Source organism: Neophocaena asiaeorientalis, unplaced genomic scaffold (assembly GCF_003031525.2).
Source record: "Neophocaena asiaeorientalis asiaeorientalis breed wild unplaced genomic scaffold, Neophocaena_asiaeorientalis_V1.1 scaffold427, whole genome shotgun sequence".
Classification (NCBI taxonomy): domain Eukaryota; kingdom Metazoa; phylum Chordata; class Mammalia; order Artiodactyla; family Phocoenidae; genus Neophocaena; species Neophocaena asiaeorientalis.
In genome coordinates, this window is record NW_020172280.1 from 4,416,020 (window position 1) to 4,429,311 (window position 13,292).

Consider the following 13,292-nt stretch of genomic DNA (forward strand, 5'->3'; position numbering starts at 1 on the left):
GAGCGCGCCGCCGGCGCCATGCCCCGCATAGATGCCGACCTCAAGCTGGATTTCAAGGATGTCCTGCTCCGACCCAAGCGAAGCAGCCTCAAGAGCCGAGCCGAGGTGGGATCTTTTGCCCGGGTGGCGCGGGGGAGGTGGGTGCAAGGCGCTGGGATGTGCCAGCCTTGCCAGCTTTTCTGTGGGACGCTGACCCCCTTTGCCCTCCTCAGCACTGTAGAAGGGGGAAGGGCAGCTGGTTCCCTGCCAGGACTGGAGGTGTCTTTAAGGGGTCCGACTCCGGCCTAAAATTCTAAATCCGTCCGGTCGGGTGGGCGAGGGGAAGCACGCAATAGAACTAGACCCCAGAGGAGCGAAGACCAAGGGGCCAAGTGACTTAGAGAGGATGGCGGGGGGGTGGTACACAGAGCAGAGACGAAGTATAAAGGGAGAGGAGATTTTGGGGCAGTGTCTCTCAGTGCGGGGAACTCTGGCTGCTTTAGTAACAGGTACAGAAATGGAATTTTTTTAAAACGTCTGCAAAACAGGGAAACGCCGGGGCAAAAGTTCAGGGTTTACTTTCTGCGTTTCAGTGGATTTCTGGGAGTGGGGCTGCAGACCTGTGCCTGATGGCACCAACTTACTGGACCGCTTCAGTCCAGCCCAGCGTTTGGGAAGCTGGGAGCACTGGGGTGCGGGAGTAGGGGTGGAGGCGTTATTGTTGGCCCTGCCTTACTGAGAGCGAAGCTTGAGGAACAGGTGGAGACCAGACTGGACATAGCCAGGGAGGGGGGCAGGAGGAAGGTCAAGCTGTGAAGGATAAACTAGTTGCACACAAAGGCAGAGTCCCCCGGAGTCGTGTATCCCGGTGACCGTGACTTTGCGTGGCGGGCCGAGAGCTGGAGCCGAAGGGGAGGAGACTGCTGGGTCTGGAAGCGGGGGCTGGAGAAGTAAACAGCAGGAGACCGAGCCAGCCTACTGCTCCATCCGTCCCGCTCCCCGGACCATAAATAAATCCCCTTGCGAGGCCCCGGGCTGTCTGCCGGTGCCCCCGCCTGACTCCTAACTGCAGTGCCTGGTGCTGCCAGCTGAGGGCTTGTTTGAATTAAGGAAGCCTGTGCTGCTTTAGCCAATGACCAGGCCCTCCCAACTCACCTTCTCAAGCAGGAGGGTTGGCAGCTGGAGCCAGGACTGGAAGAGGCGAGGAATGATTAACCCTTATCCCCCTGGATTGCTCAACTCTGTTCTTGTCCTCTATTGTGTCCTCCCGGGTGCTAAAGAGCGGGGGCAGACAGAAGAGCAATAAACAGCTGCGATCGCAGGCCTTGGTCTCCTGAAGTCTAAGCAGTAGCTTGGACCTGAGTCCAGGCCAAGACGAGATGTGGGGATTCTGGGCAGACTAGTAATTTGTTGGCCTCAGTAGTCTGAATATTCACAATTCACTTAGTAGAGAGAAACTTACTTTAAGAAAAGTTATATGTTTAAAACAAGGATATATTATGTGTATTTTCTGAAGCAGGAAACCACTTGTGAAGGTGAAACTCAGGATTATGTAATAAAACGAATTACTGTTTCCCAGGGAATCGTGTGATGTTGTCGTGCATCATTTGGTTTCATAATTTGGGCTGATTGAAAGTGTTAATGTCCCAGCTTCCCATGACACCTTGCGGTCTACATGTACACATAGCAGTGAGGTCTCTGTGTCCTTGAGAAGTGTTTTCATGTTTCCACGTTTGCCAGGTCCCTGCCTGGAAACCTGAGTTCACTGGCGTTGCCTTTCCATTTGGTTCCCGTCATAGTTTAGCTGCCTGCTGGCCACCCGGTATCACCTGGCTGCCTGCTTCAGTGATGTTCAGGGATCTAGGTAGACCTCTAATCCCCTCTCAAGGTGTTCTCAGTTTGCTTGTGGATGCCTGAAATTTCTTGTAAGCAGATGAAAACTTTGCCTTGTACGACCAGATAGAATCCTAAATGTATGCCCCCAGGCAGAAGGATACCTGAGTGTAAATTTGAAACTAAATGGTAAATGACCGGACTTTGAGCCTAACCAGAGAGCAGATCTGAGCGGTGCCAGGAGAGAAAGCACCGGAGCCAGGAGAGTAAAGCATACCCTGTGAAAGCAGAGTCTGGCTGGGAAGGGAGAGTTATGACAACTGACAAGATTTATCACTGCAGCAGTTTTGCGAAGAGCTGGGCCTGCTGCTGTGAGCAGGAAATAGAGAGAAAGGCAGAGTGCCCTTCCACTCGGAGGTTTAGTGCTTCTGCAAGGGGATTTCCACAAGTGTCACATAAAATGAATTTGAGGTCAACTCCCAGAGGCAAAGGCTGCAGGTGGAGATGGCCCAGGTTGCCTTCCTGTGGTTGTAACAGATCGGCAGTCATCCTCACTGCCCACCCATTGCCCATGCTCGTGTCTTCACAAGGCTTTGGGCCACAAGAATAAAGGGCCACAGGGCTGTGTGGGAGCATTTGGGTAATCTTTTCAGAGGAAGTGACATGGTTGTCAGTTGGGCAAGAACTTTGTCTTTCTTTGACACTCTGGGGAGGGGACATCGTCCCTTGACTCCCTGGGCATTTTCTTCCTTGGGACCCATTTCTTATTCCAGTGTCCCACCCTAGTCCTTAAGCTAGGAAGATTTTTTTTAAAAACCGCAAACTTAACCATAACTTTGGAAGTCAGACATTGGAGGAATTTGCACTGGACAATTGGCCACTTACTTGTCCTGGGACAGAAAAGACATGACCTGATGAGCTGTCAGTCTCCTTAAGACTCCTTAGTCGTTTTTTCACCAGTAGTCCAGTGACAAGTGGACCGGTTCTGGTGAGTTCTGGTCCAGCTTCAGTGGACAGCAGGCTGGCCCGAGGGGAATGAGACCATGGCAGAGAAGAGAGACTATCGGCTGGGAGAAAGGAGGCCTGGGTTCTTCCAAGCTCTGAGCTAGTTATTTTATTACCGGGGCTCTGTATTAGATTCCTGGGGCTGCCGTAACAAAGTACTGCAGACTGAGTGACTTACACAACAGAAATGTATTGTCTCACGGTTCCTTCTGAGGGCTGTGAGGGAGAAGAATCTTGCGAGCCTCTCTCCTGCCTCCGGGTTGTTTACACGTAGCCTTGGTGTTCCTTGGCTTGTAGACGCAGCGTTCTGATCTCTGTCTTCCTCTGGAATCAACATTCTCCCTTTCTGTGTGTCTCTGTCCAAATTTCCCCTTTTTATAAGAACACCAGTTCATACTGGAACGGGGCCCACCCTAACGACCTCATCTTACCTTGATTATCCACAAAGACCCTATCTCCAAGTAAGGTCACGTGCACAGGTACTGAGGGTTGGTATTTCACTACCTTTCTGGGGAGACAGTTCAAACCGTAACAGCGTCTGTAAATTTTGTCCTGTAACGTTGGAGGGTGTGATGAGGCCTGCTCTTGATGCATCAGAATCACCTGGGGAGACACTCCAAAATACACGTGTGGTCTCCAACACAAAGGTTCTGATTTCTTAAGTTAGGGGTGGCCTGAGCGTGTGTATTTTGGGAGTCATCCCACCGTGATTCTGGTGTGCACACAGACTGGCCACCGGAGCCTTTGCATTTGCGGAACCCCGTGGCGCTCTGGTACTGTGTGTGGCTCCATGCTCCTCTCTGAATCCTGACACCTGATGGTGAAACTTCCAGGAGACCAAGCATGTTCAGAGGGCCGGGCTGGGGCCTACCACGCATTGCCCTGAAAGGCTGGGGGCCAAAACAATCTCATCCTTACCCCTCAGCCAGACATTCATTTATTCCACCCTTTTTGAGCCACTGGGACCACAGAGATGAAAGGCATTGCCCCTACGCTTCGACTTACAGTCTACAGGTGAGACAGATAATGAATACTCTAATAAGAGAATTGCTTTAATCAGCACCAGCCATAGATTTAGGGAAAAGAGGCCCCTGCCCCGGGCTCCACTTCTGCTCCCCCATCCCCTCCTCACTGGGCAGGGCTGAGGGCTGGGCCTTTCCCTCTAGGCCATGCTCCAGATACTCAGGATCCTGGATTTCCTGCCCACGTGATTTCGAGCTGATTCCAAGGCCTGCACGGGGGGCCTCTTCCCCAGGTGTGTTTCTCAAGGGCCAGCCTTGCTGCCGGTATGCTCTCCTCTAACCTCAGAGTGGCCAGGTGGCCGCTGTTTGCAGGGATGGATGTGTGCATGGAGCTTACTGTGCAGACTGGGGTGTCCATGTGGGCCCAGAAGGATGTGCGTGGGAAGAGACAGGGGCCAGGGCTGGCTCCCACGGCACCATGTTCTGGTGCTTTCCAGGTCATTAATGAAATTGTGTTGTAAAGGTAGGAGGATAGAACAGAATTTGTGTAGCAGCTTCTTACACGTTGCTCGTAACGTTGAGATGTTTAGAAACGTGGCAGGTGGGCCTCTATTTGTATTTTGGGGCCCCCAAATGTTGGGCTGCAGGATTATGACGAAGGTATGTTTAAAGAACAGCAGAAACATGCATTATTGAGGCCGGAGAGGGGTGGCTTATTGCTTCCTGTGCCCTTTCAAACCAGGCTTAGCAGAGAGTGTTTGGAGGTGCTATATTTGGTGCGTGGACCAGCTGTGGCAGGTTAAGTGCCAAGTTTTGTTTCTGGTGGCTAGAATATTTAAAATATTTCTCTCCGTGAACAACTGGTCGTCTCGGGTGTGTGTGTGTCTGTGTCCTTCTGTCTGCGTGGATAAGGTCGGGGAAGATATTTTATTTCTCGTTCCTAGAATTAAGGATCGCATAGGCTCCGTCGTATGCAGGAGAGTAGAAGTGAGGGGAAGAGTTCATTGCCAAGGCTGACCTTTTCCATGGAGAACTGTTTTGCAGTGCCAAGAAAAACCCACTGTGAGCTCAGCTGGGTGCAGAGCGTGGCAGCCCTCCTCACGTTTCTTGGAAGGAGTATAAGTAATTTGAGATGAAGGAATTCTGATTGTTTTAAGCCTGAAAGCCAAAATGTCCACGCCATTAGCAGCCCAGAAGGGTGCAACTAATAGATCCCCTCAGTTACCTTTCAGGATGCAGATTGAACTTGCTTCACTGAAGTAGAACCAAGGATGGTAATGAAGGAAGTGGGGAAAGGGATGAGCTGCCTTCCACAAGTGCTCTGGCAGTGACAGCATCTCATCTCCCCTCACTGATTGCTGTTTAAGGCCAGCGCCGCCATGTTTATGACCTTGTTAGCCCAGGAAGCCTTCTGGGGTGGGGGAGCGCGAGGTGTGAAAAGGACCTGAGGTGCCCCCTGGTGTTCTGATATGTTGATGGCAAGGTGAAAGTTACCTCCAATGAAAAAATAGAAGAAGCCTCTAGATAAATACTGGTAGGAAGTGATTACCGCTGCTGTCCTCAGTCAGCCAGGATTAATGTAGGTGCAAATTCTTGCAGAAGCTTAACATTTCCACCTGTGTTTGTCCTGCCAGTTCTCCTTGGGGAAGTGCCCCTTTCCAGGAGGGGCTGTATCCCTCAGGGTCCTGCTGAGGAAACGAACATTGCTGAATATTTAAAACAGGAAATTTAATACAAGGCATTGTGACACAGCTGAGACACCGGATGGAATACCGAGGGACCCCAGAGATTGGCAGCAGACAACTCACTCCCAAAGGGGAGGTTCCCAAGGCCTGGGATCACTCTGTGAGCTGGCACCAAGACCATGCAGGCCAAGGCAGAGGGGGTCTGGGAGAACTACTCTGACTACACCCAGGGCCACCTCCCCCCCTGTCTTCCCATGTCCCACCAGTGACCCCATTGCCCAAACCCAGCCAGAAACCAGCCTGGGAAGTTGAGCCTGCCGGGGGGTGGGGTGGGGGGCTTGGGATAAGAGCAGAGCAGGGGAAGGATGAGCCACTGCATCTGTGCGCATACAGGCCCGGGATCTGCCCTGGGTCGAAGAAGTGATTTCGATTCTGCTAGCTCTTGGCCAGCGCCTGGCCCTACCCACTGCTTTTGCTGAGCCCGCCTTCCTGGCCTAGCTCTCGTTCTGGATTCCCTGTCGCTTGAGTTGGTCATAAATACCCTGAGGTTGGAGTTATGGTAGAATTGGAGCTGTTTGCAAGTCAAAGGAACAAGTGGTTATGTGCACAGACATGGCTGCAATGTCCTTCCTCCTGGCTCTTTGAAAGATGCTGATAGTTACAAAATAGCTGAGAAGGTTGAAGGGCTAAGGGAGTTATGGGTTGCAGCTGACTGCAGGGTGAATTTGGATTGCCTGGTTCTCTCGGAAGGTGAGAATTAAAGGGAGGGCCTTGGTTGGCAGAGAAGAGTGGAGTGAATTTTCCCAGAAGGGGAGCTGTTCCTCCAGTGCTTGGAAGTGGGGAAAGGTGACTTGTATGTAGGTGCTTCGGGCTATTATGAACCAGGCTGGGGACAGAGGTGGCAGGGGGGTGGGAGAGGCTGTTGAAGCGGGGAGCTTTTGACTTGGAGGCTGGGCTTGATGGCAGAACACGCGGTGCCTTGTACTGGTGCTTGAGGGTTGTAAGGACCCCAGTTCAGTTTTTGCACCTGGATAACAACCCATGCCTCCATTTCCTCAGGGACTCACCTGTCTTTGGAACCCCTGGCCCAATCCCTAAGAGAATCCAGGGACCGAGGGACATACACTTCCTTTGTGTCCTTTCCACTTGCTCCAAACTCTAGAAGTTCTACCCAAATCACATAACGAGCCAAGGACTTCTTTTCCCTTTTGCAACAGGTGGATCTCGAGCGAAGCTTCACATTTCGGAACTCGAAGCAGACCTACTCGGGGATTCCCATCATTGTGGCCAACATGGACACCGTGGGGACGTTTGAGATGGCAGTGGTGATGTCACAGGTAGGACGGTGGGCTTTTTGCCTCTGAGAAGCACACTGGACAGGTGGTCAGTAGCCCACCCTGGACTTACTCAGACACGGGGAAGAGGAGAAAAGTGAGACACTTCAGGTCATTCGCTGTGGCCGAACTATTTGGTTCTGAGTCTGATTGTTGCTACAGGCACTTCTTTTTCTCCCTTCCATCAGAAGGTGGATGGAGTCTGGACTTTGCCTTCAGGGAGATGGTCTAGACCTGCGTCCATTTCTTTCTTGAAAATGCTCGTGATCCTTTTGGAAATTAGAGACACAAAAAGAAGTTGGACATTGTGCCATATTATACAGTTGGATGAGTATTGTATTAATAGAAGAGTGACAGCACCTTTAAAATGAAGACAGAACCTCTTCGTCTGTTCTGTAGCATTTATTACATCATTATGGAGAAAACTTAGATGCCAAGCACTGATTGTAACGTGTACGATGTGGTCACAGCTCATACAGGTGGGTTCCTTATACAGATGAGGAAATCGAGGCAGAGAAGGAGAGGAGAGGTCACTTGGCTCAAGGCATTTAAGCAGGTAGTCACTGAGCCAAGATTTCAAACCCAGACTGACTCCAGAATAAGGGATTTGTCTCCCAACTTACACCAACAGATACTAGTACAAGCTCAGGGTCCCGTGAACCAGCTGCTGTCTCATTGCCTGTGAAGGGAGTAGCTAGTGCCCTGGCTTTAGAAAAATAAAAACAAAGTTATTTGTGGGCAAAATCTTCATCTCACACATCTGTGTCTGCATTTGTGTCCAAGGTTCGCTGCGTTTATTCATCATAGACGTGAAATGTCTGCTTCTGATGCACAGAGTATGTGCAACTATTTCCGTAGCTAAAGCCTGCCAAGTGAAAAGATAAATCCAATTAGTTGAAAGAGCTTCTTGCTGTGGACAGCATGTCTAACCTCAGGAGGTGCTGGGATTCATTATTAGCCCGTGATTAGAAGGGAGATTTTCAAACAAATTATGAAGTCACAAAATGGAGTGGGGGGTGGTCTGTCTGAGTCCAGGATCAGTTGCCTCGTCTGTCCGCCCTTAGCCCCCAGTGAGCTTTGGGCCAGAGGCTAATAAATTAATTGCAAAAGGAATTTGTATTTTTTGCTCCCTATCTTCTCCTCCCTCTGCTGTGATCAGCCGTTGCTACTAATGAATTACGTGTTTGTGTAAAAATGCATGGAATCAGGGGGCAATAAATAGCCCTGATGAATTCACATATCAGATGAGTGGTCCGTGAAGAACGGAGAACTTGCTGTGCTCTTCCCATCTGCACAGGAAAGAGTCCCCATGAGTGAGACAGTATGCACTGAAGTAGCTAATCCTGTGCGGCTCCTACGAGTCTTCCATTTCTGAGATCCACTGAGTTAGTGTCTTGCATTAATAAAGTCGTAGACTTTTAGGAGAGGGAACTGAGAGAAGTTAGGAGCGAGGCCCTGATACAGGAGGAGGAGCCTGGGTTCCGCATTCAGATTTGAGTTTGATTCTGGCCTTCACCCCTTTTTGGCCAAGCGATTGCTAAATTTCTTAACCTTAAGTTTCTTAAGCCCCATCTCTGCCCGCGAGACTACTATTGCTATACAAAGTCCTGAGAAGCACATGAAATAATGTATGCGAAGCGCTCGCACAAAGTAGGTATTCAGTGAACGCTTGCTGGGTTGATAGTCATAGATTTAGGATTGTGATTTATGTACTTCCCTCCCTCAAGGATACCAGCTGCCTGATGGGTTTAGCTTTTAGCAGGAGATGTTTAGATCGTGAACCCAAAGAAAAGCTTTCAGGTAGAAGCTGAGCTTCTTTGGAGTTGAGGAAGCATAACTTTGCCCTCAGGCTGCCCTGCTGATGGGCAGGGGACCAGCGCTCTGTGCTGCTCTTGGCCTCAGTCAGGGCTCTGAGAATTCTCCCTTATTCCACCCCCCTGCCTCCTGCCATTGCCTCCTCAATCTTGACTGCTGTGTTGTCTCATCAGATTAGAGTGGAAAACACGGTTTTGCGATTTCCCTAGTTACACTTCCATCCGTTCGGGCCTCCTAGGAGCATATTCAAAGCAAATTAAGCCTGAAGGGCTGGAACACCGGATGCTTTTGTATTGGTGGATCACCCTCGCCATATGGAGGAAGGGGGAGTGGAACTCCCTTGACTTCTCGTCCTAATGGTGCTGTTTTATTTCCTAGCACTCCATGCTTACAGCAATTCACAAGCATTACGCCCTGGATGACTGGAAGCTCTTTGCCGCTAATCACCCAGAATGTCTGCAGGTATGACTCCACCCTGGTTATAAATTACGTTTGTTGCAGGGGGAAGAAAATATTTTTTTTTTCAATTTTTGTTTATTTTATTTTTTTAAACATCTTTATTGGAGTATAATTGCTTTACAGTGGTGTGTAGTTTCTGCTTTATAACAAAGTGATTCAGCTATACGTATACATATATCCCTATATCTCCTCCCTCTTGCGTCTCCCTCCCACCCTCCCTATCCCACCCCTCTAGGTGGTCACAAAGCACCGAGCTGATCTCCCTGTGCTATGCGGCCACTAGCTATCTATTTTACTTTTGGTGGTGTATATATGTCCATGCTTACTCAGAAGAAAATCTTGAGGGTTGTCAAAAGGATTTGAATTGGCAGCAGATAGACACACAGAGTCCTACGGAGAAACTGGGGGAAGGCAGTAGTGGTCCCCCAGCCGTTGATCATTGCCAAGAATTTGCCAAGGAAGCCTGTACTGTATTCTTTTTTTAAAAAAACATTAGGATTTACCTGCAAGGAATATCTTTTTTCCCTTGAGAAGTGAAGTGTTCTATCATGAGAACTTGCAGAGGACCTGGCAGTGTTTCCTTCCGGGGAACGGGTCCGTTCTAAACATGCCTTTTGACCAGAAAAGATACCTAATTATAGCAAGTTGTTATAATTGGAGCTGATTATAATGGAGCGGAATAAACAGCATGCCCTCTAGGATGGCTTTAATCAAAAAGACAGATAATAAAAAGTGTTAGCGTGGATGTGGAGAAATTGGAGTCCTCCTACATTGCTGGTGGGGATGTAAAATGGTGCAGCTGCTGTGGAAAACAGTTTGGCAGTTCCTCAGAAGGTTCAACATAAGAGTTCCCATATTACTTAGCAATTCTGTTCCTAGTATAGACCCAACAGGTACAGAACTGTATGTTCACACAAAACCTTGCACACAGATGTTCACAGTAGTATCATTCATGATAGCCAAAAGGTGGAAACAACCCAAATGTCCATCAGCTGATGAATGAATAAACGAAATCTGGTATATCCATACAATGGAATATTCATCAGTGAAAGGGAATGAAATATTGATTCATGCTACAACATGGATGAATCTTAAACATTTTACCAAGTGAAAAAGCCAGACACAAAAGGCTGTGTACACGATTGTGTTTAAGTGAAATGTCCAGAATAAGCAAACCTGTAGAGACAGAGACAGAAAGTAGATGAGTGGTTGCCTAAAGCTGTGGGATGAGAGGTGAGGGCTAAAGGGTGTGGGAATTTCTTTTTGGGGTGATACGTTCTAAAATTGATTGTGGTGATGGTTGCACAAGTCCAAAAATACTAAAACCATTGAATTGTGCACTTTCAAAGGTGAATTGTTTTTGACTATATCTCAGTAACACTGTTACTGGAAAAAAAAAAAAAAGCAGTTTGAAAATAACAAAAGTCCGGGTAGAACACACCAGACTTTGATCCTGGCACACTTCAATGGTTCTACGTCAATGCCATAGAGGAATCCCTGCATTTAGATGCTTTCCTACATGGTGAGATCATCTGTGATTGGAAAATGACTTCCTATTGTACTGCTTCTGAAGTTACACTGGCTTCTTTTTTTCTTTTTTTTTTTTTCTGTGCCTTGACTATGTGTGGATTTTGATTGGGGCGAAGGTGGTTTCAGAGATAAAATAGTTCTGGCTCACTAGTGGGTCCTTCCTTTTTGCCATATTTTATTCTAATGGATTGTCTCTGTTTCACCTTCTTCCCCTCTTCTCTGGATGAAGTTTGGGGAGCATGAGTTTCCAGCAGTGCATGATTCATCAGAACCTTGGCTTTTTCATTACCAAGTGTCCTCATTTCACTTACTGCCCCACTCCCACCAAATTAGAGCTCGTTCAAAAGGGAACATGGTACAAACTCAGTGGCACAGAGGGAAACTAACCAATCTTGAGTTTCACCTGCTAAACTGTAACAGAAATGAAGGAGAAAATAAAAATGGAAGCAGAACTCAGTGGGAGGGAAAGAACGTGTGGATTTGGGGCACAGGTCAGACCGTAAACAGGAGGAGTGAAAATTGGAGTGAATATGTATCACGTTACCAGTCTGCTTACATTCAGTATCTGAGTTGTAGCTACACTGTTTTGATTTGGTGGGAATAACAAAGGATTTTCAGATATGTCCCTCGTCTGTGGCTTATAGTTTAGAAATATGAGTTAGAATATAAACATTATATAAATTTATAAAATATAAATATCTCATGAAAGGTGAGATGCCGACTCTGGCCACAATCCCATGGGTTAGTTTTGTTGAGGCATAAATTACTAAAATCCAAAGAGCAGATTTTGAGCGGAGCAGCGGGGTGGGTTGGAGAGCGCCAGTGCTGGGGAGCTTGGGGGAAAGGGTGTCACGGAGGAGACTGTGCTGGCTTCAGGTGTAAGCACGTCCCAGTGCCGATGGGGAGGATCCTTTCGGGGCTCATTCATTCTCGCACTTTGGGACATTTTGCCTCTAGGATGGAGACGCTAAGACTGGCGGCAACCCGTGCAGGTTACGATTTGCATGTTGCGATAATGTTGCATTGGAAGTGAAAAGGAAAACAGGAAGGGGTTTTATCAGAGAGGTTTTAGACATCTTTCCCTCCTTCCTGCCGCCTAAGCGAGATGCTCAGGGTGATGGCCACGGCTTTGGCACGAGGAACCTGAACAGACCAGCCACCCTGGCTCTCTTTACCTCTCCTCTCCTCCTGGAGGAGAATTTGCACCAGCAGCTCCACGGTTCCGAGTTCCACGTGGAGAGCTTGAGGAAATGAAACAAGAGCCAGGCACGAGATTGTGTGGCTGAGGTCCAGGGCTCAGGATATGTGCTGTTTAATGGTGGGACAGACGGCAGAGTCAGTTCAGGTAACTGAAGAAGTCAATCTCCTTTACCTCTGCTGCTGCGTGTTTCTTGAGCCGGTCCACTGTGTGTCTGTCTGATCAGGGTGAACCTCGGAGGGTCACGGTGCTGTGCCCAGAACAGGCGCGTGGATGGAGGCAGGGTTACTGTTCGTGTCTTACGCCTCTTGGTTTGTTTGGTACAGCATATAGCCGTGAGTTCGGGCAGTGGGAAGAATGATCTGGAAAAGATGAGCAGCATCCTGGAAGCCGTGCCGCAGGTCAAGTTTATTTGCCTGGATGTGGCCAATGGATACTCGGAACATTTTGTGGAATTCGTGAAGCTCGTCCGGGCCAGATTTCCAGAACACACCATTATGGTAGGTATGGTGGGACGACCTCCTCTGGATGGGGAAGCAGAGAAGACGTGTGTGGGGTGTCCGGGGAGCTGTGTTCTCTTCGTAGCTTTTGGTGCCTCCTTCTTAGCAGACTAGTTGAGAATCAGCAGGAAAAGGAGAGGCAGCGGCTATGAAGATCTGAAAACTGGCTCTGCTCTAAAAATATACATATAAAATCCAGATCAATGCCGTAAGGTCTTCGTCTCTGCTAAATATCAAGTGTTTCTTACCATGTGAGACCGTTAAACCAAGGTCTGTGTCACTGCTTAACAAAGGGTATATTTTTAAAAATGAAAACGTAACTGGCTTTCTGTTTAACATATTTATGTCATCTCTGCCCCAGTCTCCTCGCCAGTAGAAAACTCTGCTGTAAGAGCTGATATCCACAATGTGAACACTTCAGAATAGTCAACAATTATTTGCAAATCAGTTGGTGTCTTGTTTTATCTAACATCTTTATGTTTGACTTTTCCTGCCTTTTGGGGGGTATTTTCCTAATTTTTAACACCTTCGCTAGTTAGAATGTATATCTCTTGTTGCTGGGAAACATAGATTTACAGAAAAATGAACTAGAAGCTTCAGGGTTAAATTTGGGCTTTTGGAAAATCTATATTGTAATTGTGTGTCTTTACTAGTCTTAATTAACATAGCAATTATTGATTGACCCCTAGATAATTTACCTAACTCTCCTTCTACAAATTTTTTTGAACCCAGTTTTCTCTTTCTTTTCTTTTTTTAAATTTGTTTTATTGAAGTATAGTTGACGTACAATGTATTAATTTCTGCTGTACAGCAAAGGGATTCAGTTATATATACATATATTCTTTTTCATATTTTCCATTATGGTTTACCACAGGGTATTGAGTATAGTTCCCTGTGCCGTACAGTAGGATCTTGTTGTTAATCCATTCTGTATATAAAGTTTGCATCTGCTAATCCCAAACTCCCACTCCAACCCTCCCCATTTCCCCCTC

The 13,292-nt window shown here is 47.9% G+C and overlaps 1 protein-coding gene across 1 annotated transcript in view; it reads left to right on the top strand.

Annotated features, from left to right (window-relative positions):
• The first annotated feature begins 6 nt into the window (after positions 1–6).
• The window catches only part of GMPR (guanosine monophosphate reductase), a 40,120-nt gene continuing 26,834 nt past the window's right edge, over positions 7–13,292 (top strand). Inside the window, exons 1-4 of the mRNA XM_024764200.1 lie at positions 7–105; positions 6,682–6,801; positions 8,992–9,075; positions 12,127–12,300. Of these exons, the coding sequence (XP_024619968.1) occupies positions 19–105; positions 6,682–6,801; positions 8,992–9,075; positions 12,127–12,300 (465 nt within the window). The 5' untranslated portion in view covers positions 7–18. The remainder of the gene's footprint in view (positions 106–6,681; positions 6,802–8,991; positions 9,076–12,126; positions 12,301–13,292) is intronic.